This window comes from Sipha flava, unplaced genomic scaffold (genome assembly GCF_003268045.1).
Source record: "Sipha flava isolate LNK unplaced genomic scaffold, YSA_version1 75_pilon_pilon, whole genome shotgun sequence".
Classification (NCBI taxonomy): Eukaryota; Metazoa; Arthropoda; class Insecta; order Hemiptera; family Aphididae; genus Sipha; species Sipha flava.
The window spans coordinates 1802336-1830132 of NW_020273615.1; the positions used below are offsets into that span (position 1 = coordinate 1802336).

Consider the following 27797-nt stretch of genomic DNA (forward strand, 5'->3'; position numbering starts at 1 on the left):
ACTTATTATTAAATTATTTTATATATTTACCTTGGAAATTAACTTAAATTATTAAAATGATTGATAATCTAATACAATGATATAATAAGGGAATAAAAATTATGTCACTAACTATTAATACATCAAATTGTCGATGAAAACGTAAAATAATATTTGATAAGGTCTATTTATTTCCAATAATTAAAATATTTTTAAAAACATAACTAAGTAAATACAATTATTATCAACGAAATGAGATTATATCCTACATTATGTGAAAATATACCCAAAAATAGCACTATAAACCCTAAATTAACAAAATAGCAATAAAACCCGTAAATATGCAAAAAAAAATAGCAAAATTAAATTTTGTATATGATATCCGAGTAGTGAGAAACATATTTGTATCTTACTTTGGATGTTCTAGGATAAACCAAGAATAATATGCATTTGCTAGATCTTCCGAGTCCTGCTAATTACTCATACACTTAAAACCCGCATGTATACAACGATAAAAATTATGACTACCAATGATAAAAATGGTCTACCAATGACATTTGGTGCCACCAAATAGTGTATAAATATTCTAATATTTTTGTGTACTATGATTATTATAATTACAAACGACACGTGCACAGAACGATTTAATAAATTGTATCTATAAGAACGTGAATGGATTATGATATAATAATAAAAAAACACTCGTAAGGTTATAATTCGTGCGATGAATTTTGGTCTTTTGAAGCGATGAAAACCGTACTTTAAAACATGGCAAGCCTTTATAAAAGTAAGGCATATACGCGAACAATAAAAAACAAAACACGGATATGATAATCATAACCTAATATCGGAATCTACATAAATTATATCAGTGGTCGCCAACCGGTAGTCCGCGAGAAATTTAGATGGTCCGCAGAAAAATTTAAACGTTACTTACAGAATCTTTTTGTCGTTATTTCCCCCAAAAAATAAAACCTTAGATATGGTATTATGTGAATAATAGATCCATTTGCAGCAAACAATTAAAATAACAAATTAAAAATGACCGAAAAAAAATACCTCATCGATTTATTTAACGATATTTATGTAAAAAGCTATTTTAAGCTAAAAGTGGTCCGTAGAATTTAGAGTATGTATTTAGTGATCCGTGAGGTCCAAAAGGTTGGCGACCGCTGAATTATATCACCGGGACTCGTCTTGTCGATACTTACTTCCTCGCCAGTGCCCCCCCCCCCCTAAATGCGGCTCTGTGTACCTGAGTTTAGCGAGTACTCGAATTATTCGCGTATACGTAAAATAAATACATTTTTACACGTTCTAAAACGCAAAACTAATATAAAATAACAAGACCATCGAGAAAACATTAGCCAATGGTTTACAAAACTAATTTTAACTAATCGATCAATAACATAACAGTTAACTAATATAAAACAGTGTTTGAATTAGGAGGAAAGTTAAGTTTAAAAACTAACGTTCCCATCACCGTACGTAATCCGTTTAACCATTTACAATATACCACTCATCTAATGGATACAATGAACAATTTTAATACAGAGATAAACACTCAACGAACACAATTGATTTTACTAGCTGAAAACCGGTAGACTTTGGGTCCGGAGTCAGAAATGTACATTTATTAATATACAATTACATCAATATCAATACGTAATAATATCCAGGAGAGGGTTTAGAATTTCAAAGAAAAAGAAAATGTTCTGGAGTGGAAAATTGTTCTTGTAAAAAGTACCATCTTTTAAACGAAATATAAAGATATAATATTGTAAATATTAACTCCAAAAATAAATAAATTTAATATTTTACGATTTTAATCATTTTTATTGTGTTATTTTTAAAGTTATACCATCACATTTAGGTAGAAGATTTTGACTTCAAACACTGCAATAGTTAATATTTAATATCATAAAATAATATTTTATGAGTATTGAAATAATCTAGTGATTCTAATCCTTTTTTCGTTCGTGTCACCTTTAGCCACTAGAATCAAACACCGCGTCACCCTTACATCAAAATAATAAATAATCTTAACTGTATATTTTAGAATATTTCTTAGAATCAAACACCGCGTCACCCTTATATCAAAATAATAAATAATTTTAACCGTGTATTTTAGAATATTTCTTGAAATAAATAAATATCAAAAAAAAAAAAATCAAAAAAAATACGGTACACAGAAAAATAATAAGTACGCCTTCAATTTATTGAGTTGCAGGGTTCAATAAACATTAACATTTTAAAGTTTAAATTGCCAAATTAAAAAAAAAAAAAAGAGAAAAATATCAATGATTTGTATTCAAACTGATGAGAAATTGGAACCTGGTGATTTTTTTACAAAGTAAAGGAAGTTGAAGGCTGATGGTGGAAAGACCGAGTTGTCTTCTAGAGTTGTGTAGAGTTATAATGTACTATAATAATATTACATATCTAGCGACTGCAAAACAATTGACTAACGACTCCGGTTAAGTCGATAAAATGATCGATAATGCTGCAATTTCGTGTTAATAATAATACTGCATGTGTTTATCGGATCTAAAAAATAAATATAAATAATATAAAGATACAAACTTAAAGGTATACAGTTTGCACGACAGTTGTGGTAATAATAAAATTATTTTCTTATTTTTTTTTTTTCCCGTGGAGATTTCGTGTCACCCCTACACTGCGTCCATGTCACCTCGGTTGAGAATCATTGAGATAATGTATACTTCGGGTTCGTCCGACAACGGCACTGCGGCAGTGATTCGTCGGAACCGGTGAAAACGTGGCGTGTGGCCCAAAATAAAATTAGATAATGATAATAATGTGTAATTTAAAATGAATTCCGCCGGATCCGACAAGAACGCATCGTGTAGCCCGACAGTAAAGTATAGGTGTCTCTTAAAGATGTTCCTGGTAGAAAATTGATCACAATCTGTATACCTAGTACCTGCTGACCTAGTAAAAATTTCAATATTACACCGGGTACCGGGTAAGGGCCGAGTCCTAATCATTACATCGTGGACTCGCCTTTCGAGTAATTTCCCAGCACCAGGAATATCTTTAGTTTATATTAATCAAAAACAAAATGAAAGGAATAATGTAATTCCTTTCATTTTGTTTTTCTAATGTAGCGTTGTATCGTCGATTGGATTCGTATTTTATAGTGTTGATCAAATTAAAAAAATGTCAAGTTATTCGAATTATAAACGGGCCACAAGTGCGTCGCGTGTTATGACTGTTGACTGTTGATGGGCGATGGAGAATGAAGTGTTTCGATTTCAGATTGTTATGATATAGTTTATTAGCAGACACGGGATTTATAGAGTAAAACACAATTTTTTCACAGTTGAAACCAGCTATTGTAAATGGGCCGTATCCTAAATATATAATTATAATTTATAACTCAGGATTTTTCCTGTTATACTAATGGGTGTGCATATTTTGCACACGTGCATACGGTGCACGTGGTTTGATTATTAGCCGATTACTGAGTAGGCCAGATTAGGTTACCAAGTACCGGATAAGGGCCCAGTATTAATTGCCGGGTATCCGGAACACCTCTAATGTCTAAAATAATGAATAGTTAATAGCTAGTTATTCGAAACACAATATTAGATGAATGTTATTTTACTTATAACCTGGGCTCGGAACTTATAGTACTTAAGACCATTAAAATAAGCGCTTAAAAACATCATTATATGCACTAATATAAGCATTTAAAAAATTTAAAATTAAACAAAAATATTTATTAAAAAAAAAACTATAAAATTTTAACTAAAAATCAAACAAAATAAAAATGAATCTTCATTTTTAAGACTTTAAGGGTTTTAAGAGTTTTATGGATTTCTAAGAAATTTTTCTGAAAAATAAAATGTAAACTGTTCTGTCTGTTCTTGATCATTCTGACATTTGAATTTCAGTTCTATTATCAGCGTTGGAACTCTACAACGATGCCTACGACGAACTACGTGAAAACGTAGATAAAAATTAATTTTAATTTTAATTCTATCAAAAACGACTTTGTAGGGGAAAACTATAAAAACGGAAAAAAAAACAGGTCAAATAAACAAAAGTAATCAGAAAACCTGGAAATAAGCATTTTATTTGAAAAATTGCTAAAAAAAGCAAAAAAAAGCACTTCCAAATTTCGTGTTATAACTTGACATACACTTCTATGGCACTCTGCTACATTTTAAGTCAATCCATAACAATAAGCAAATGCTTTAACTCTCGAGCCCTGCTTATAACAATACGGGATAGGTATATAATGAAAATAAAAATACGTATACATATTGCACAAATTCTAATATTAAACTGACATATTGCCCTGGGTTCAAAACTCCCACAACTAAAAAAGAAAAAAAATTGTAAAGGATGTTTGTTTTAAACAAACTTAACGTTTTATGAACGCTGTATTTAAAGCTGATTATAATCTTAATTTTTTAAATTTTCTTTAAACACTATTCAAATCGCTCATATTCACTCATTTTTACTTTATCGCTCCAGTTATTACAGTTCAGTTTCAACCCATACAAGTATAAGTTGGTATACAAATAATAACGTGTCAGCATTTTCGTGCCCATAGGCGCGTTAGCATTTTATCACGAAGACAATTTTTTTCTGATATTCAATTGCTTACCACTATTAAAATCAAACCATGTATATTTTTTCACCAGTCATATACGTTTAATACCAGTATTAGTGCACATAATACCAGATGAACAAGATGCAATAGTTAGTTATCGGTGATTTGCAGTTAGTAATTATCGTAACTGTTTTACGCGTCCTAAATTACTAATTAGAAAAAAAAAAATCTTTTCCCTAACGAAAACGGACACACACAGCCCCCGATCGATCGAACGAGTTGTACAGTATTATAAAAAAAGTCTTTCGTACCGCGAGACAAACGGAAAGTAAAATATTTACAGCAGCACTCGGTAATATCGCGTAATCATGTGCATAGGGATGGAAAAAATATCGTTAACTATCGATATATCATAATTTCTATACATTGCATACCCGATATTGATACCACGATAAATCGACCTCTATTATATCAATATATCGATATATATCGGAAAATGTTTCCTATATTAAAAAAGGGTTATAGACTTGCACATAGGACATAGGTAATTATAATAGGTTATTATTTATTTAAATACAATTCATGATCCTAAGCCGTAGGCCGAGGCCGTAACTCATAATCGATATTTACTACAGAAATAATGACAAATACATTGATACATTGAATAATACAATACATTCAAGACAAATACATTGAAGCATGTATATTTAACAAAATTATAAAATATTTTATAAAACTAGAACAATATTAATAGATTTTAATCACAATTTTTATATATCGCAGTACACGCCTAGAAAATTATAATGAAAATAATTTTATTTATATTATAAATATATATATATTAGTATTTATATATATTATCCCAAATAATTTATAATAGTACATAATAATATCTATTGGTGATTTCCCGAAGATTAATCACATTAAAATATCATTAAAAACGATAATATCGAGACGACATATAAGTACCATTGTATCGATCTAAACGATATATCGACTTCATGTATCGATATATCGTTGCCATCCCTACATGTGCAGTTCCTCCCACCGGTCGTGCCATTCAGTTGTGCGTGAAACGCAGGCGAAAACCGTTCACAAACGTACACGTCGGTCGCCCAGGCCATGCAGCACACGCGATACAATGCGGAATAAAATGCTATATATAAATGATAAATGCGTATGATAATAAAAAAAAAAATATGAAAAATGTTTTTTTTTCTCTCAAAATTCCGGTACCTGTATCAATGACGTTGTTGTTTTTGTTGTTGTTGTTGTTGCTGTGGCTGTTAGGACGGTATCGACGGTATCGGTGGTGACCCATACTAAAATGTTGGCCCATTGAACGACGCACCATCACGGTGTGCTTACCGCACCCATCTGTCCGTTAAATCTCAACCGTTCTGCAGCACGGTGACCTCGTCATATCGCTCGCGGCTTAACGGGTCTTTGCATGGCGCGAACGGCACCACTTTCTGTACACGCAACGGGCCACACACATAAGGGTAATATGTTATTTCTTAGGCACCGGAAAAAATTCGTTCGGTCCGACTTTAGAGGACCGACATTGTACGCGGATCGGAATCGTAATCGAAACGCCAGCTCGGAAAACACGTAACACGAGTATGAAGTAGAAATCAGAGAACGCGGTCGAAATCGTAACTGACCCCGAAACATTTCGACACGCGTTTACGTTTTTCAACCGGAACACACGGTTTACTCATACGACACAGTCACGTAGTAACTTCCTGTTCATTTCGTAATAAAAAAAAACCCCAGGACAACTTCGCCCATTGATTGATATTGTTTCTAAGAAGATATAATCCATGGATATATATCCATGCTTGAAACGCAGGCGAGGTAATAAAAAAATATTAGAGGCGTTAGTGCGAGGCACAATCGAAAAATTTTCTATTTTTAAAGATCTTTCAAATTGAACACTCTCAATTATTGTACTGTCGCATAACACGATAAATTATGTTACTGATGAAATATATCGATTCGAAATCATTAGTATTGAATAGTTTATCGAAAAAAAAAATGTCCTAACGGAAAACAATAGTATCTTAATTGTTACACCATTGACTAAATAGTAATGTAAATAATATTAATATTAATTAATATTACATTTAATCAATGGCTACACTCTGTTGGTCGAGAGAACATAATTGGGCGGCTACCAAAAATCGTCTGTTCCTGCGCATTCCCACCACTTTTCAGCGCGATCGCTTATGCATATTCGCAAATCGGTAGATGCGTAGTGGAGGAAATTACAGTTAGAAACGACGAAGCGAATAGTGGTGGGAATGCGCGAACGAGTTGCGTTCTCTCGGCGAACAGAGTTGACGCCAATTTTTGAAACATTTCTATTTAAAATATATTTTTTTTTTGTTTTTTTTTTATATATATATATATAAATTATTCATGTAAAAGGTATTTAATTCAACGGTGAAAATATAAAAATTCCATAAATTATAAAAGAACTGTGATTCTTATTAAATAGTCTTATTTTCAATTATTAATTTTGTATTGATCCATACATAAATTTACAATATACAATTTTACTATGAATTCAAATCGCAAAATGTTGCTGTCATCAAATTTTTTTCATTAATTAACCATACGCATCTCCATTTCAATTGTTTTTCTTGATTTTAATTTAGGCAGATTAATTTGTTTTATACTTGTTTGGACCTCTTTTAATTTATAAATTAATTCGATTGCTACTCCATCACGCTTGTTATAAGTGAAATCTTCAACATTTTTTAGACGAGACTGTGTTCGAATTTCGAATACTCTTTCACAAAACTCATTTCCACAATCTGCTCATATAATTTCATGCCTCATATAATGTTTTACAAAAATACATTTTTGTGTATAAGTACCTACTACCACTTTTATGGAGCAAAAGGAAAAAACTAAAATAAAATAATAGTTTTGCGAATTTACACGTACACGTATTAACTATACAAATTTGATAAAATTAATTATCGCATGACTTCGATTGAACTTTAAGACATTTTTCAAGACGTGACTTATTTTAATGGTTATTCGACATGACCAATGATTCGATTTTAATTATTGGAAATTATTTCGTTTTTGTAATAACAATCAAACAGCTAATAAAATCAGATTATTTATAAATGTATAATAATAAATTATTATTATTTTATGATTACCGAGAAAATAATGGTGTAACCTAGTTTTACATATTAAAGAAATCGACTTTAAACAGTACGTATATAGTATGTGTAATTTTTATGAGAACATTTTTCTTACAGTATTTTATTTATTTATTTTTTTTAATCTCGAGCCAATTCCGCAAAGTTATCTTATCTTCCCTGTATCATCCTTATCATAATGTAGGATGTAAATTGATATGAATGTAAAAGCTACATTTTTAAAGCATACCTGTAATGAATCAAAACTAGGTACAAATATAATACTCGTGTACGTTCTACGATTTGTAAATGTAATATCAAATTATCATGACTAATAGAAATACCAAAAAATTACATAAATACCGAACGAGCGTACAATTAAAAACAAAAATAGCATAAACACACCCACGCAAATGTAATTTTTAATCTCAAAATTTGTTTAATTTTCCGTTTACATTTAATTTTTATGAAAACGAAATACCTCTCATGAATTGCAAAAACAATGTAATATAAAATATAAAATATAAAATTTATTTTGATTGTATAGGTATTAACCGTTTCGACTCATATTAGAATTATTACTTTGATTTGAAAACATCGATTTAAATAAATCTGTAAGACCAACAGTGTTGGGACTTATCTAGATAAATTATCTAAATAGATTTTTTGTCATCTTTTATCTTATCTAGATAAATAATGCCAAGTTATCTAATTACTTATCTAAGATAAAATTTTTACTTATCTAGATAATTGTCTGTATTCTTGCCAAGATTAGAGTTATTTTTATTCTTGTACGGAGACGAATCCAACAAATCAGAGATCATCAAAATCGGTCCAGCCGTTCTTGAATTATAAATTCTGTAAATAACCTGACTTTCATACATATAGATTTTGTATTCATAAACATAATTCGTGTATTACTAATAAGTAATTATTATATCCTGGTATGTCATTTTATTTGTATTTTCATGTCGGGAAAATATTTTTGATATTTTTAAACTTAATTTCTTATTTTCCAATGGAAGTTCCAAATATAGTAGGTATTTGATTTTAGTATACACACGTAACTCAAACGCTGAATAGTTATTACTTCACTCTTGGAACCCGTAAAGTTATAACTACTTATAAAATAATGAAAATCATCAAATTAATATTATATGGAAAACAATATTGTTAACTTAAAATATTTTTTTATGTATTCTGTATTCATTCTGATACGTACAGAGCAATTTTTATTTATTTTTTTTTTCTGTAACATTTTATTGATTAACTGTCATTAAATATTGTACATTATTTATAAATACTGATTAATGGTACACTACATTACTACAATAAATATTAAACACCTAGGTACCCATTGATAATAATGATTATAATCAGGGACGTTTTTAAGAGGAGGGCCCATGGAGCCCATGCCCCCCCCCCCATTCACCATATTTTATACTTTATTTATTATTGTAGGCCCCTTTTCACGCACTGGCACACCGTTAAATACTCGAATATCAATATATCATGATAATATGATACCATCGATTTAACGGATTACCATTGTATACGCCCTGAATACTCCTTAATATACACCCTGAAATAATTATAAAACCTAAAGAAGTAGTTGATGCATATGCTAAGAAATACCCCAGACGTCTTCAGTTATTGTAATTACAAAAATTATATTTAAAAATATGTTTTATTATAAATTTGTGTAATAAAAGTTTATGTTTCTATCAAACACTTGTATTTTGATTATTTGGTTATAAATAACGATAGTTTTGTTGAGATGGAAAAGTTATAACTATGTATACTTTGAACTTTTTGTTTGTACCCCCTCCCCATAAAACATTTCTAAATAGGCCTCTGATTATAATTGAGTCTTCATAGATATTATTAGAATATGAAATATTGACCAAAAAATAAAATATTTTGAAAATATCTTTTTTTTTATCTAGATAAAAATAAAATTATCTTTTATCTTTATCTAGATATTTTAATTTTTTTTATCTATTATCTTTATTTTGATGAATTTGGACATATTATCTTTCATCTTTATCTAGATAAATTTTGCATTATCTATTCCTAACACTGAAGACCAATGAGTGATTTTGAACAAAAACAAAATATATTAATCATGGGACTATTACTTTATGACTTCCAAATGTTTTGTATTAGTCATGAACTTCTAACACTTTCCGTATGACAACAATAACTCATAAAACTTTCCATTCATACTGTGCTCGTATATGCGATAGTGAATATGACTAAATATTATAATGACTAATTTGGTTAAAATAAACGTTCAAAAATCTTGTACGGCAACTTATTACCGTGACACTCAATTGCTTATTTTATAATATTTATCAAAACTCGTAAATAAGTAGGTAACATATTATACCATATGTGTATAGTAATATTTCGATGAATTCTCACATTAATCATTGCCTTGTGTTTAATATTTCGCCGACGGCTTTTTACACGTTGACGATATTGTCTTGAAATTGCGAATAAAAATTTAAATACATTTTTTTTAATAGTAAACTAGAGTGGTATTAAACGTAAGTACCAAGTGATACGAGCCAAGAAAATGAAAATCAGCAGAACCAGAAATCATTGACGCAAAGAGCGTGGCCTAAATACTTGAATTTTAACCGTATGACAAAATAAAATACGGGTACTTCAGGTCACTGTAAATAGTGGTCCGTTTAAATTTTGATGATAAATAATTTGCCTCGTGAAACATTTTTGAAAAAATTATGGAATAGCGGTTTGAAAAAATGAACTAATTCAGTATGTATGTAAATATCGCTGTGATCACCGCGAGTAAAAAATTTAATTTAAATCAAATCAAATGTAAATAAATTAAATACTAACACTACTAATAATAAGTGTACATAAACGAATAAATCAATTAACGTGTGTCCCAAGGTCGCTACTGCACCACCGTGACTGGTAGTGACTATTGGCATAGTATATTATGATTTCATATTTAAACAGTATCATCGATAATAAAGATAATATAAATATATAAATGCCGTCCAATTGTATAATCATATGATAAACGCGTGGTTGACAATCGGAACGATTTAAAATACGAATACTACAAAACCAGTCTTTATAGAACAATTCTAGTCGTCAAGGTTGAAGGTATTGATTTTTAAACCGTTTTCAACATGGATATGAACGTAGATCATTGCTCATCTAAAAATCCCAGAACAGAAATTACGTAAGTTTTAAAAATCCTCAGGTGAAATTGCATATGCCAAATTCCGCGTTAAAACCTTGATTAAAAGACCATCGAATAGAAAGAAATAATTATTGTCAACAGAAGTTGTTATTGGTCTAATATCGAGTCACCGAGAGTGAAAAAATTTAGTATAGGAACGCGATGAAATTTAAATAAATGTCGGACTAATTATACAGGGGTATGGGCTAAAAAGATTATATTTCCTTTCGTTTTATTTAATTTTGAAAGATAATTTTCATTAAAATAACGACTATTTTTTTTTTTTAAATGTTCTATCATTTATTGGGGTTCAACGATCCGTTCCTCCTTTCTCCGTTTTATCAGCTTTCACAAAAACTCTTTCACCAATTATCCCGGTACAGAATGCACATGCGAGTGTTACTAGTCAACACTATAAACAAAGGCATTGAACATTTTTTTTATGTAGTTCCAACAAAACGCTAATGACTATCGTCCATAGAGCAGAAAATCAACGAGACTTTTTAATTAAAAAAAGAAAAAGAAAAGAACCTATCCACAGATGATGAACGCTGTCATATTATGAAATGTTTCAAAAGATCCTATAGCGGGTGCACGGCGAGGGTTCGTTTGAGACGTAATGAGAACGCGGGTTTCACTACAGCTACAAAATAAACAATGTATCGATTAACGTGTATCGAATACACCGCGTCGTTGGACGGAACATCCTCAGACATTAACCGAATGAGTATCTTAATTATCATTGATATTAGGATGTAATGAACGGAGAGTTTTTCTCTTAAAAAGTGGTCCGTTATAATGTTATAATGTGTACAAGAATAAATAGGTCATCGGGATTTTCTAGTAAAAACACCGGAATAGTTATGCAGTACCATCATTATCTACGGTAATAGACAAAATGATATTTAGCAGCCTACGAACGTTATGAATATCGTAACACGTCCATGTACGAATAAAATATTTTAAAAATAAATATTACACCTACGTGCGTTCAGCACACACACTCAAGCGAACAATAACTAGTAATCGATCAGATTGCATTCTTCGATCTCCAAAGGGCATTATACGGAGTGTTTAAAATTATACGTGACAATCATTAATCACTCTATGATAAATAGATCAATTTGAATGGGTTTACATGTTGCGAAAACATAATTAATTATTATTAAAACTTGCGGCGGATACGATTCTAGTTGAAATTGAAATTTTGAACGGTGAATTTTAAAATTCGGACAGTGGTCGCACAGATGTTCTCCACAAATCGTTGTCGATAAGACCTTGTGCGGCCAAAACACGGTCGTTAGAATTATTACTCGAAACGCATAAAAAACGAAACGCGGTCGAACGGTGGTCGGTAAATACAACCGATGTAATATACTGGATGATGTAATAGTATGTGCGTAAAAATGTAAATGAAACGGTTGTCGCGCGTACACGCGCGTTTAATTCAGCGGAAGTCGGGCGGAAACAGAAAATAAAAATTAAAAAAAAACGAACGACCCGAAAAAAATACCATTCGCAACAAATGTAGACGGATCCAAACGTTAATACTTTTCCGTCGAGCAGATTTTAAAACGATTTTCAGCAGCTGGGCTCGGGGTATCGTATTAGCGTACTCGTGCGCATACGTGTTATATTGCCGTGCCTATATCGTTGACCGTAAGAACACTGCGCGTGCCGATAGGCACGTAGAACCACGCGTGAAAGGGGATGGGAGTAGGGGAAACGAATACCTAAAAACAACAACGGTAACGCCGTAAGTTGTCTGGTATCGGTTAACGCTCACTGTCTTGGCGAGGTGGAGCCCACGTACGGATTATAATGTAATATTTGCTATTGTACGTTATTACACGTTTACACGCCTATAAGGATTGACGCGGTGTGCGCCTATATAAATATAATGCTGCGGTGTACGTGTATGAAATACGTCGATGTTGGTCTACGGGTACAACAACGTTATCGATAACGAAACAGCAACAGTGGATACGCGCGCACGTCATGTCACGTCAGATACGATCATTTTTTTTTTTATACATAGAAGTTTATCGAAACGAAATGTATTCGATTTAACGGGTTGCCCATATCAAAATAATGCCTTTGATATAAAAAATAATAGGACTGCTGGATAGTGCCTGCGATAAAAACTCATCAATAGGGTAAAAGACCCAATAAAAGTTTAATTTTTTAACAAAATATTAAAACAGAAATCAATAATCGTCAAAAAAAAAAAATAATAATAATAATACATAATAACTCATTTATATTCTGTTAAATAACACTGCCGTACTATAATCACCAAACAATATAGAGCCAGGATACATAGTGCCTCGATTCGAACCTATAGTAAACGTAATAATGAAACGCTCTCGTAATGATAACTATTATTCTAAGGAACAAATTGACATCAACACAGAGGGGGTTACAACTTATATTTCAAAATATTAATAACAGCTATCTCGAAAACAACGGTAATTACTTTTCAACCGGCAACATTTGAATATCCCGTGCTCTTACATTGCCGTGTGCGTATTATTAAAACAACAACTCCAACAGATTTCAAATGCAATAATCTTATAACAACCGTACAGATGTAAACAGACAGTTTCATAATTTCAAAGTTAATTGTTAATTTTCATTACTCACTCGGTTATCCAACGAACGTGGTTAGAATACATATTGGCGTAATGAATACTACAAATGGTATCCGTAACTATATAATCCACAATATTTACATTGGAAACGTTATATCCATACTACTGTGATACACTTAACATGAACAAAAAAAAAAAAAATTTAACATTAAATTGTACTCGCGTACAATGTAACGGATTTAAGATAGATTACCGCTGACTGCATCAAACGCAAATAAGCCGTTGTTATTCGACGTCATTACAACAGTTTATTTCACTTGAACTCGATTTCGATGTTGATCGTATTTTTATATCTCCGCCGTAGTACAAACGACGATCAATGTCGGCTATTGTTATTAGCTATCTACGTTACCGAATTACTTCAATTAATGCGCATAAATTCTACAACAATACAAATTTGACACAATTCAAGAGCTGTTTAAAAACTTCTATTCAAACAAATGGCAATTTTCATTAATCATTAATCTTTTTTATACTATAATGGACTCGAGACATTGATAGCAGTAGGATTTTTTTTTTCGAGTATAGTGACAAACACTTTATTCATTTCCAATTGTGTACGGGACAGATGTTTTTAAAATTCTTCAAATGAACCCTAAATCCATATAGGGCTTAAGTGTGTACCCCTATATATACGAGTATATGAGTCCGAACTATTACTACGGTAAATCAAAGCGTTCGCGGTTTACAGTAGATTTTACAGTAACCATATAGATACATGACGTTTAATACGTACTCTCGAATATCTACGCACGTTTATGTTTGTTAGAAATAAGAATGACAAAAGTTAATTTCAATGTAATATTTAAATTCATATAATCGAGAGTGAAATAGCCAATAATTTTGTAGTAAACGCAGTTGTTTAACACAACCAATTTTTTCGAAGGAACTTTAATTAAATATTATCGTTCGATTGCAATTAAAAATAACCTTTGCACCAAATATATTTTATGTTGTATATTTTCTCCGCTTACCTTACACTCATGTAATAGGTACTCATGTACCTTTAACTCACATCGCCGGTTTATTCCACTTTGAATTCAAACATTGAAAATCAGTTCGTTAAAATATCGATATTTTAAACATTCGAAATGAATGTAATACAAATATTTGTCTGGATTAAAGCTCAATATTTTATATCGATTCATTTTACGTCATCAATGAACGCAGTGGTTATCGTAATCGAAATGATTTTTTTTTTTTTTTTTATCAAATTAATATTATTTGTGTAGTACTGTAATTAATAAACTCCGTCGCCTTTGATGATTTTTAGAAGAGAATACATATTACAAGTGGAATATTTATTTATTTTTTTGTCAACAATAATAACGTGAACCAACTACAGAGTACCGGATTTAGACGCCATCCATCATCAACACGATAATAAAACGTACGTAGACGTGATACGTATATCAACGAACGAACGGATGCAAACACACCCACGATTACGTAAATTTCACAAGTGTTATTGATTACGAAATACGTAAAAAAAAAAAATACATTTTTTTCCCCATCATCCCTAGCCCTATTTTTCGTCTTACAGCTGTACCCGCACTGCAGAGCGACACGGATTGAACGTATCGAAAGTCCATCGATCTCGCATAATATTCAACATACAACAACAATCGCGAAAACCCGACCTTTTGGTTACACCACGTTGCGGGCGAGTATTCAATGACTCATTTTGGGTGGTAGGGATTAATATATAAATACATATATTCATGTACATAGCCGTTGGAATTCGAACGCTATATTATATGCACCTGGACGGAAAGCGCGTACACCTCTCAAACGTCACTCGTGACCGATGAAGAAAAGCTTATTTGACTATCGGTCAACGCCAATGGCTCGAAATATATATGTATAGGTACACACAAAGGCGTCATGGGTAAACAGTGCGCATAGTCAGTGTCTCGTTTCGGGAGAGAGCTGATGAAAAATATAAATATACCTACTTAAATACCATTAAATATTATTTAAAATATTATTAATCATCAATTAAATAATTTTTTTTTTTTTACAGCACTTCATATTTTTATTCCGGATGGTGGAGCCTTCTTAAACACCCTCCCCCCCATAAATAACAAACGGAAATACATAAATCGAGATGAAAACTTCAACAATAATTACATAACATTTTACTCACTCTCACATACACACACACACACACACATATATGCCGTTTAGAATTTGACGTGAAAACATATAACTAGTATTTTTAATAGTTAAAAATATAAAAAAAAAATATATTTATAGTACTAGGATTTCTCGGACCGTCTAAGTTTACTACTACTCTATTGTAAAAATTATAATATTTATATATTATATTAGTCTTAAATGTCCGTGCATACGATAATATTTCGAGAACTTATAAATGATGATGATAATGATAATGATATACGACTAGAATTCATATTATGTAAAGAATAGTATATACAATATATGGCAAGTAATAATTTACCGTAAATCTTAAACATACTTATCCATGACATCAAAAACTATTGATTCGAATGAACGTCATTCACCTTATAATTATATTTATTGATATTCGTATTAAACGTTACATATATTGTTATGTATTAACCAGTTTAACCACGCTCAAAGTTCATTTAGTATGAATAATATCCATTCAATATTTATATACAGAACTATGAAGAAAAACAAGCAATACTATAATCAAAATGATAATTTGAATTTTTATTTGTGTGAAAGTATGATATAGATTTTTTAGAAAATGAATAAAAGACCATTAACAGTAGAAAATTAAAAACAATTACTAGAGGATACACAAAGCATTATACCATGAAAAATTCGTATGATCAAATATTATAGTGTAGAGCTGAATTATGATTATAATAAGTATGAGCATTGTTTAACCAAAATTTCAAATTTTTAGAACATATAATTTAATACGAAATTATCGACCTAATTTAATCTTTTAATTACTATATTAAATGATTATTAAGTGTAGGATATATAGTATAAAATTCAATATAAATATTAATTAAAATATGTTATGTTGTTAGTTGAGTCATAAACCAGCCTCTTAAACAAGATGTTGTAACTACAAGTTTAAGTATGAGTTTCAATAAAATAAATAACATGAATATACTATTTTATCAATCATACTAATATTTCTTAAAAGTATATTTTTTAAACGTATATCTAGTTTTATTTTTATTTATTATAACGAAATACGTCGATAATGTATATTATGTAATGTTGTGATATACATAGCTATAGATTTACATCTTATAATTAAAAAAATAATAAAAATCTAAATGAAAATTTTAATAATAAATTATAAGAATACATTTATATTACAAATGTATTCTTATTAATTATATATACAAATATAAAAAATATGAAAGTTACATAAATATTTAGTAAAAACTTGACCACATTTATATTAATTAGGTTTGACGTAGTTTTACACATATTACAATAAGTAATGACTAATAAAGTAATAAGTAATACGTGATAAAAAAAAACCAATACTAATTACCAATTAAGTATTAACTATGGTCTTTATATTATATAGGTAGTTTAATCTTTAATATATACATCAAAAATATATAATAATCCTTGTCAGTAAAAATTAATACAAAGAGTGGTTTAAATTAAAAACATTATACGCAAGAAACGCACTGAATGAATTCTAATACAAAATATTAAAAATAATACATGTAATTGGTTTAATTAATTTTAAATCTACACATTGTTATTTAATTTTGGTAAATTTATCTACATAATATAATACTGATGTATTAAAAAAATAAATATTTTAAATATTATTTTTTGTAAATAAAATAATATATTAAATAAAATATGTATATATCTTGAAATCCAGTGAAAGTAATAAAAATATGTAGGTAGGTACACTATTCGAACCGAACCTAATTTACTATTTTATAGAAAATATACGATTATCGAAAAAATAAAATATTAAATACTCATACACTTAAATTAAGCTCAATATAGGTATATATCAGAGTATACACTAAAATCCAACAATTCATAAATTATAATAGTATAGCCTATGATCCGACCTTGAGTTTATATAAAAAAAAAACAAAAGTTAAACAGAATAATAAATACATCTATTCAAACGTCAACGTCAAACGTCCTGCGATTTTCTTGATCTCGAAACGGATATAATAGTATAAATTAAAATAAAAAAATTATTTTGATTTCGATAAATGAGTGTTCCTCTTTGGTCATGACAGTAATTTAATTATTACTTTCTACTACTGGTAAAAGTATTTAGTTTACCCATATGTATGTAGTGTACATCGTTGTCAAGCAAAACAATACGAGGGCACGGGATGCTAATTTCAATTTCGTTATTTGTCTATCATACGTTTATACGTGCACAGCAAATATACGTTCTAAACGGTCCAGTCCAAATACACTACGAGTTTGAGTATATCACGTTGATTGGTCGTTTTCTATTTCAAAACCAATAGCGTTCAAAACGGTCGTGTAAATATATATTTTTTAGACGAATATAGTCAGCTTTAAGCTGAATAAAACGCGGACATATAATATTATTCTTACTTTTCAGTTCGGCAATTATCGACGATTATTTAAACCTCGACCAATACTGTTAAACGGTATCGACTGCGTGTGAAATGTAAATTTACCATTGTTGAACGATAAAAACGAATACACGACGAATTGACGTATTACATCCTCCCGAAAAAAAAATATAATATAAAATATATTTAGTGCGTTTCGAGGAGTCGACGCGAGGAACAGCACATGTATGAATGAGCCAATTGTAGTCGGTATCAAGGCTAAAAGACCAAAAAAAAAAAAAAAAAACACGATAACACACACATATCTACCATAATATATACCATGTATTATATACATGTATTACAAAGCTGTTGGGGTCATAACACTAGCTTACATGTGCGTGGGTCATGTTATCTTCTTGTGCACAAGGCGCATGTATCAGCGCTATTCAGGGGAATACACATCGTACACAAAACCAATGCACATACGCTCGGTTTTGCGCGGACGTAAAAAAAAATGAAAGACAGAACGGATATCACGTTTCACAGGCCTATTCGGTGCTCGTCTAGAAAAAAATCGATGTGAATCGCCAGCACACATCGGTGTATCATCCACGAATTGATTGCACAACCTTTTCGGAAACAAATATACTTCCCGAATTTACGTATACGGTGGAAATATGCACTGCATGTCTTACTCCTTGCATAGGTACCAGTTACTGAGGCGACTGATGATGAGCGCGATTTTTTTAAAAACAAGTTAAGGCCATTGCATCTTTGATCTTGGACAGACGTGATCTAATCCGATTGAGTATCGAAAAACTATCGAATTATCTGATTTATAAGGGAAAAAAAATACTTAAAAAAACATACTGACAAGTTTTATACGCTTTTTACTATGTTTTTTTCTTTTTTAGTGTCGTAGATTAATTATCTAGTTAATTAAAAAAGGAAAATTCGATCTATATACATTTCGAGCGCACACAATATAACACCGAACAACGAAGTCCCATTGATACACTTATGATAACGTTTATTATATAAACATTACACTAAGCAGGTTACATCATACTATGTGATTATAACCGTTGAGAACAATTAACGAGGGCAAATTAATATTATTCGTAAATGGTATAATTATATAATTGCATAAGTACATCACAACAAATTGACAAAAACGAATTAAAAAAAATCTCATTTAATGAATAAAATGTCACGAACTCGAGATATATTCCCACTTCATATCTTAATATTTTTTACGCTATATATTCACCGATAAAAACGCCATCTGTACACTGCAAGTGTAATTTTCAATGAGCTATGACCCTGCAATATGCGTGATGGAGAAATAAATTACCGACATGATGACAGGAAATCGAGATGAAATAGCTGTACAGATATCTATATGCTTTTTTTTTTTTTTTTTTTTTCCATTTTTATGAATGGAACTCTCCCATGAATGGAATCCCACACAATAGTAGGACATAGTCGTATCCTATCAACGAACATATTATCAACTGAAAATAATTAATCCAACAAAATAAAACGTCCAATAGAATAATTCGTACTGTGATACGAGCCGCAATAATATGTATATACTTCACTATAGTGTTTATAATTATAATTCTTATTTAGGAACCACTGTCTCGAGGTATTTTCCCCAAGTATAAAATGGTATGAGAATTTTTTTCGTCCCGTTGGCACGAGACGATGGTCTATTTTCGATATGCGGACTCATCCCCTCTCTACTGCTACTGTTCAGCTAACGTCCCACAGAGAAATAACGTTTTGTATTATAATTCGCTAAAGCCGACGGACGGGTTGAAGACCTACGAATTTTAAAATGTAAAAACATGTGTATAAAATATGGTGCGGTCGATAAACATTAAGACTGTCTAGGAGGTACGAGAGCCAATTTCGCATTTCTAATCATTAAATATGTAACTATTAAAATACATTAAATCTATTCTTATTGCATATAACGAGTTAATCCAAATGAGAAATTCTATATAATATATTTCAAACTTCCGATCCACCTGGTATAAAGTAATTTAACATTTACTTTACACGTAGGTACACAGTAAGAGAGTACATTTAGAGCAGTGGTTCTCAACCTTTTTTTTCACGACATACTATTATACATCAAAAGTTTTCGCGGAACACTCATGCACTTGACAAAAACAAAAACTTGGGCTACGCACTAAGATATCCAGTTGGGTTAAAACCGTAAAGTTTACCTACACATGTATCCACTTATCTGTACAATTGAAATTAAGAATGCGCAATCCTTATGCTATATTTTCAGAATTCACAACTGACCTATCTCTTGAGAAAGAAAAACAGCTGAAAAAAATTCAGGATACTACAAACACTACGACTGAAATATAATGAATTACCACTAATTAGATTTAGGATGTATGCAGTCAGAATATCCTGTAATAGCAAAAGAAGCAATCAACATTTTGTTACACTTTTCAACCACTTACTTATGCGAGTTAGGCTTTTTGGCATTAATAAACATAAAAAAACAAAAAATGGGAGAGACTTCTTTACATTGATTAGGAAATGCGTGTGTGCTTGTCTTCAATTCAACCATAAATCGAACTTTTGTGTAAGAAACGACAAACTCAAGTTTTTCAATAATAATTTTAAAAATGTCTTTTTATGATATAATATTCCTTTGCTTAAATAATTAAGTTCTCACATTATTAATGTTTTTTTTTTTATATTTTTTAAAAATAAATATAATGAAATAAAATATATTGAAATATTACTAATCACAAATATCAGACATTTTTCGCGGCACACCTAGTCGATCTCGCGGCACAGCAGTGTACCGCGACACACCGGTTGAGAACCACTTATTTGGAGTATAGTTAGCAATTAAATTGAAGCAAAATAAGTATTATTCAAGCCAACACAAAATAATACACATTCGTATATACGTTTCTACCTGTTATTTTATTACTAATGCAATTTAAATTAAAACGTTCTTTTATAAGAAATAATAAAGGTGTACATTTATTTCGCTAATAATATGCGTGTATAATCGATATTATTGATAGTTTTATACTAAAGTTCAAGTAATATTAAGACTAAATATTGATAACAATTTATTATTATGGGAGCCATTAATATTTAATGAACGTAATTTTCGTTTAATGATTCTTAAAAGGTTATTCGTTACACATTTGTACGTTACTAGAATATCCATTGTTTTTAAATTAAATTTCAAATATTTATAATTGCGCGTGATTAAAGTAAAATAATATGATAAACGTGACTCAAACGGATGTCGAGTACCATATGTTTATCGAAAAATCAAGTTCACAATTAAAACATCGTATTTTTAAATATTTAGGTAAAATGGGCCAAAACGATGGAAGGCGAACTATTTTCAAGTGTACTGTATATCCGTGTCAGAAAAATCGTTAGATGCGGGGTACTGCGTTCATTTTGAGCCCCGGAAAAATATCGATGATTACGAACGCACTCGGATCATGTTTTGTACGCGTGAATGGATTCCAAAACGTTATGTGTGGCATTCGTGTGTAATATTATATTGTCGTATACATTATAAGCGCACATCCACAACAGCCAAAACGCGATTTACAGCTTTCGACACGCGCACGGACGAACGCGTGATTCAGATACGTATTGTACGTAAAATACAATACTGTTATGAAATAGATAAAAAAAACAATGTTGCTTGCTATTTGTATGGACGGCACGAGACTTCCGAAAAGGGTAAAAAAATTTTTAGAATTGACCTACCGCGTTGTATTATGCAAATGTTATAGGCGATCATGATGAGAAACAATAATAGCCAGTACCTAACCTGATGTAAAATGTTTATAATTTCGCTTCGTGACTCGATTCTGTTAACAATATAGTCTACCATGGAAGGCAAGTAATATATATTAAATACTAATACGAATGTTTGGGTTTTTTTTTAATTTTCGTCCATTGGAAACGACGTCGTCGCCAAATTATGCCCGATGTGTCATGTCTCGCATGTGCGTGTACATTATCCTATTCTGCGGCGACTGGCTGGTCGACACGACGTTAAAATATTAATAACAATCGTCAAAAAGAATTCGAAACAAGAGTAAATAAGATCGGTTCACACCTATACGAAAAACTGTTCTCGATAATTTCTTATTCGGTGGATAATAGTTTTGAAAGATTAGAAACCTATCAACGCGTGCGTCACATAGAAATATCTCTCGTGTTCGAACAAATTGTTGACCACAAGACCACAGCGAAAAGAGGAAACGGTATTTAGGTGTTCTGAAGATAAGAATGTCGACAACAGAACTGTTTTCTTTTGTTTCGACGCTAATGAGAAATGACAGTTTTACAGGACAAGGTTATAGTAGGTATACGGAATATTTCAATAACGTGCGATGAAAATGCCATTTTATCGAGCAACAGCCACAAATACATTCAGTTATGAATAACACAGATATAGACATAATTCGCGTAAGAACGAATGTACTGTTATGATACGCGTTTTCAGCCAAAAACGTACGCCGTTAATACAAAAGAAACGCAAGTTTGTAATTGGTGTAGTTTTGAGCATGACGCGTAGTTTATTAACAATCTGATAAATGTATAACTATTAAACTCAGTGCACATAGAAATTTTAACCGCATTCATAAGGCGTTTCGCGTACGACACAGCAGTACTATATTTTATTTGGGAACAAGTGTTGGGAAAAATTCATTGAAATATTAATAAATCGTGAAAACGATTATTCAAATCTGTTAAATATAATGTTAATAATCATGCTAATATGGCGTGATTCATAAAAATGTTCATCCAACCATAATAATAATAATTTCAGGTGGACCAACCGAATACCGATGGACAAAAAGATAAGCTTAATAGTAGAGGTTATTTCTATAAATTTACAAATAACTTATAACTATATAAACTTTTTCGCGAAATTATTGAAGTTACAAGTTAAAAGGTATACCAAAATGGCAAAATCTCTCAATGGTGATTTAATTTTACAATTTAACTTAGTGTAATATTTTATTATGATGCCTTATAAATGTTTTAGTTATTACATACTCGGACCAGAATACCAGCGGCCATAAATTGCGAACCAAAAGACATGCTGAACAACGTTTGGAAGTAATTACTAATATAAAACCATGTAAAGGTATGTGCTAGATAATCAGTTTACAACATTTAAATATTAGTTAATAACACCTAATGTTTTCATTTTTAAAAGAATATGTATTTTTGAAATCAATGAAAACTTTTGAATTATGTTGGATACTAATTGTAAAAACCCGATTTTTCGTTAATATGTTCTCCAGGGATGAAGCGCTTAAGAACAATACTCGATAAAATACAAACCAATAACTTACTCATAGTAAAATGTATACTAATTGTTCATAACAATAATAATAACATTTAACTGTTACTGCATCTGTAACTATGTATGTATATATGTACAGTATAATGATATAATATAATTTACTAATAATATGTACAAATTTGGAGTATCATCATAAGTATATATGATGTCAAAAACACAATATTCACCTAATTTTAAAATTAATGTAACTGTCAAAATGTTGGTGTATTATAATGTTCCGAAAAATGTATTATAAAATGTACATATTTTGTAATCTCAAGATCACCAATTTAATTTTAGTTATCTTACTATATTATCTTCTACCCAATATTGCGCCAACTTCAAATAATTATTTTAGTACATTAAATACATAGACAAAATATTAAGAAAACGAAATCATTTATAGTATTTATAGCTGTAGAAATTAAAAAAAAAATGTTCGTTTGGTTCGTGTAACAATAAAAATTATGGATAGAAGAAAATTTATTAAACTCTTATCAAAAATTAAAAGATTTAACTAATTTATTAACAATAAGTATTAATGTTAGTAATAATTAATTAATAATACAACAATTATTATTTAAACTGTATTACAATTAAATTGTCGTAGATAATTAGATAATACTATAAACAATTTTTAGTATGTTAATTTTGATTCATAATACCTAGTCTTTAAGCTTATTTTTATTAATAATAAACTGCTATGACTAATTCAAATAATTTTTATAAATAGTTAGACATACTATATTTCATTCGTTTACTATTTTTATTTGAAAGTATTATTGATTTTTAATTAATGTTTCGTATTAATAAATTATTTAAATCTTCAGTACATAAGAAAAAACAATTGCAAAACTTAAGATAACCCTATATATTTCTATCATTGTATTCAAATGTACAAAATCGAATCACCAAAGTTATCAAAGTTTAATTAATAAAGAATCACAAAATCAATATAAGAATATTATATTAAAATTGTATTTGTATATAGGTACATTTAGTATTCTTTTCTAAGTAATATTTTCAATAATTATTATTTGATAGTAATAAAATTAAAAAATTAAATATATTTTAAATGCATTATTCAAAAAAAAAAAGTCATGAATCAAAAATGAATCAAATTTTAATTCATCAATTTATATTCATCAGAAAAATTATTTGCAAAAGTTGATAAAATAAATTTTATATTTTCAAAAAATATTTATGAAAAGTTGTCCATGTTAATTTATATCAGAATATAAAATGATAAACCGGAAAGGTAGTTAAGTATATTACAATTTCAGTGTAGATGTATAGTCTTAAATAATTACTATGAATCAATGACATTAATTAAATTACGTAGCCATTATAAAAACTTATTGATTTAATAGCTATTTTAATGAACCCAACGAGGTCATTACATGAACTGTTCAAAATTGTTAAATTATACTAAGTAGAATGAAATATTGAAAACGATTTAACAGTTGATAATAATTCTGAAAAAAAAAATTAAAATACAAAGAAAATCATTATAACTAAACATTTGTTAGTTATTAAATATTATACTTTTATATGTAATTGGAATACAAGATATGATTATTATTCCAATTTTTCAGTATATTACAGCGAAAACGCGAAATAATATTTTTTTTTTTTAGATAAACTAATTGTATTATAAATTATATTAAGGGAAGGTTTTCTTTCAAAACCAAATGGTTTTTAAGTAATTATATATGAACAATTAAGAACACAAATAATTCATATTATATATATATATATATATATATATGTATGTATTTTATATATTTTCATACTGTTTCAAATATTACCGACAAATCGTGAAAAACGCACTTATAGTATACATTTAATTATGATTGCGTGTTTCGCAACAATATTCATTTCTTCTTCAAGTCAATAAATTATTTTAAAATATAAATTTACGGTAACTAAAAATGTTCAAATAATAATAGATTCATGCTGAATGTATTTGATCAATGATAATAAAATATATCTTACAAGTGGCTACATAACTTAGCGTAGACTGACGTGAGTTTATGAATTAAAATTGCCTAACTCTATCGCAGTTATTTGATTCATTAATTTGATAAACAATAAGGTTAACGATTTAACCTTTTCATACCTTTACTCAAATTTGCGTTTCGCATTTTTGTCGAACTAGAATTCCCTATGACAAATAATTAAAATATTCCAATACGATTAATTTTTATAAGTCTAAAGTAAATCCAAACTGTATTTTCTCGAGGGAACCACCCAAACTTTCCGAAGCTTAGCACTTTTTTGTAGATCTGCCCATTGGTACGCAGTCCTACGCCTATACGTGCCCAGATCTGTATTTCAACGGGTGCCTATAATATTTTTGGGCCTATCTTAACAAAACGTGCAGGTATATTTAATTAATTATAATATATAAATGAGTATAAATAAACTTAACTTTATTTTTTTATTTAATATTGTAGTATATTAGTCCCAATGAATATATTAACCTTGAATCCCGTGTATTTTTGTCAGGTAGTTCCAATTATTTATGATTTGTACTTTTGTAAACAATTGAAGCTATTATATTATAATAAGAGTTTTTCTATTACGAAACATTATTTATTTTTTACCAAATATTTATTTAGAACAAATTACATTTAATTCGAGCAACATCAGTTGAAATACGGGCCCCTTACTCTTAGACTTAAATTGTAGGGCAATTTAAAACAACATTTCAGGGGGTACCTGGGCACACCCGGCAACTTCCGTGCGCACCCCTATGGTCTTACGTCAATAGAATCGTCAAGTGAAAATAATATTCCATAAAACCGACGAAAACAAGTAAACGATTGAATGTTTAAAACTCTGAATAAGTGACAACATCAGATCCACGCGTAACATTATAACTCCAATTGCACAAAAAGTTGGCATCTTAATTCGCGTTCAAACGCGGAGTAGTTTTCTCAATGTTACAGCCCAATTCTTGTAAGCTCGACTTTGTGATTGATTTGCAAAAATATATATTCATCGACAGTTTGATTTAGAATACATTATAACTGCGCGTTAGGTAAACGTGGTATATAGCTATCGCGGAATATTGTACGCACCCATCGATGAACGTTGTTTCTAAACTGCAAACCATACGACGAGCATATTGTTATTATACTGTTATTGGTGGTATTAAAAGGCTAGACGGAATCAATGTTAATAATACTAATAGTATGGCTGAGTGTTATCTACGTTTTTTTTAATTTTTTATGAGACTTTTTTGACAACGAAATCGTACACATTTATTACGGGTTCCTAAGTAAAATATACGTATACGGAAATCGGCCTTCGACGAAAAGAACCGAACAACAACAACAACAATAATAATAATACGGCATTATGTATGATCCTCCCGTGATGCAAATCGTTTTATAGTTTATTATTATAATCCTTCTGCTCGCTGCGACGACGAGTGTACTATATTGAAATAAACATTATATTTTACATTAATGTCGTGCACCGTTGTTGACGCGAACGGCTGCGCCGCGACGTGATACGTAATGTATTCGTAATGTTTTCATTTAGGCATCATAGCACCTAGAACGTAATAATAACGATATAGAGCAAGGATGGGCAACAAGTAACCAGAGGGCCAACGCATAGAACTCTAACGGGTCGGAGTAAATAAGACAAAATAAAAAAAAAATGGGTCATTAATATCGATTAGATTAACGGTTTGTTTTCTATAATTTAATTTTATGACTGAATCAATACAAAAAAAATAAGTACCTATCATCTGTAGCTATATTAGCTACACCGATATGGATGCATATTGTACTTACACGTTTAATCATTTAGCCACAGTTCAATAACAGATAAGAATATAATATTTACATTTTACGATCAACGTACTTTGAAAACGTAGCACGGACCGGATATCAGAGAGTACGCGATCCGCCTGTTGCCCATCCCTGATGTAGAGCAGATTGCACGCGGGACCGGAAACGCGCGCGTCGCATAAGCCGCGCGCTAGACTATAAAACGAGACGACCCGAGGGGGGAAGATACAACGGGAGGAAAGGAAGTTCGTTGGTAGGGATGCGTGTATCCGCGCGCGCCGCGACGGTAAGCATCGCGGACCCGGGTAAAAAGAACGCGTGAAAGAAAAGGGACCGATGGTCAACGGGCACCGCGCCGTCGTCGTTGTCGTGATTGCGGTGGAGCGAGATGTCAAAAGTAGAAACAAAAACGAAATGATAATTGATCGCAAATCGTTCACACAGTGGATTAGCGAACATAATATTGTCGATATAAACTGGCCGCGAGTGTACGTTATACTAGCGAAATTTGTCCTTGAAAAT

The 27797-nt window shown here is 30.4% G+C and overlaps 1 protein-coding gene across 5 annotated transcripts in view; it reads right to left on the reverse strand.

The window, feature by feature from the left end:
* Positions 1–27797, reverse strand: part of LOC112692644 (dual 3',5'-cyclic-AMP and -GMP phosphodiesterase 11-like) — a 65286-nt gene that overhangs the window by 18779 nt on the left and 18710 nt on the right. Inside the window, exons 1-2 of one of the 5 annotated variants that reach the window (XM_025567373.1) lie at positions 5798–5890; positions 5531–5717 (exon numbers count right to left, since the gene is read on the reverse strand). The exons of 3 other annotated variants lie outside the window; for them this stretch is intronic. In XM_025567373.1, the coding sequence (XP_025423158.1) occupies positions 5531–5621 (91 nt within the window). In that variant the 5' untranslated portion in view covers positions 5622–5717; positions 5798–5890. Of the gene's footprint in view, positions 1–5530; positions 5718–5797; positions 6034–27797 lie in introns of those variants that run through there. One more of the 5 variants, XM_025567372.1, reaches the window with a different exon arrangement.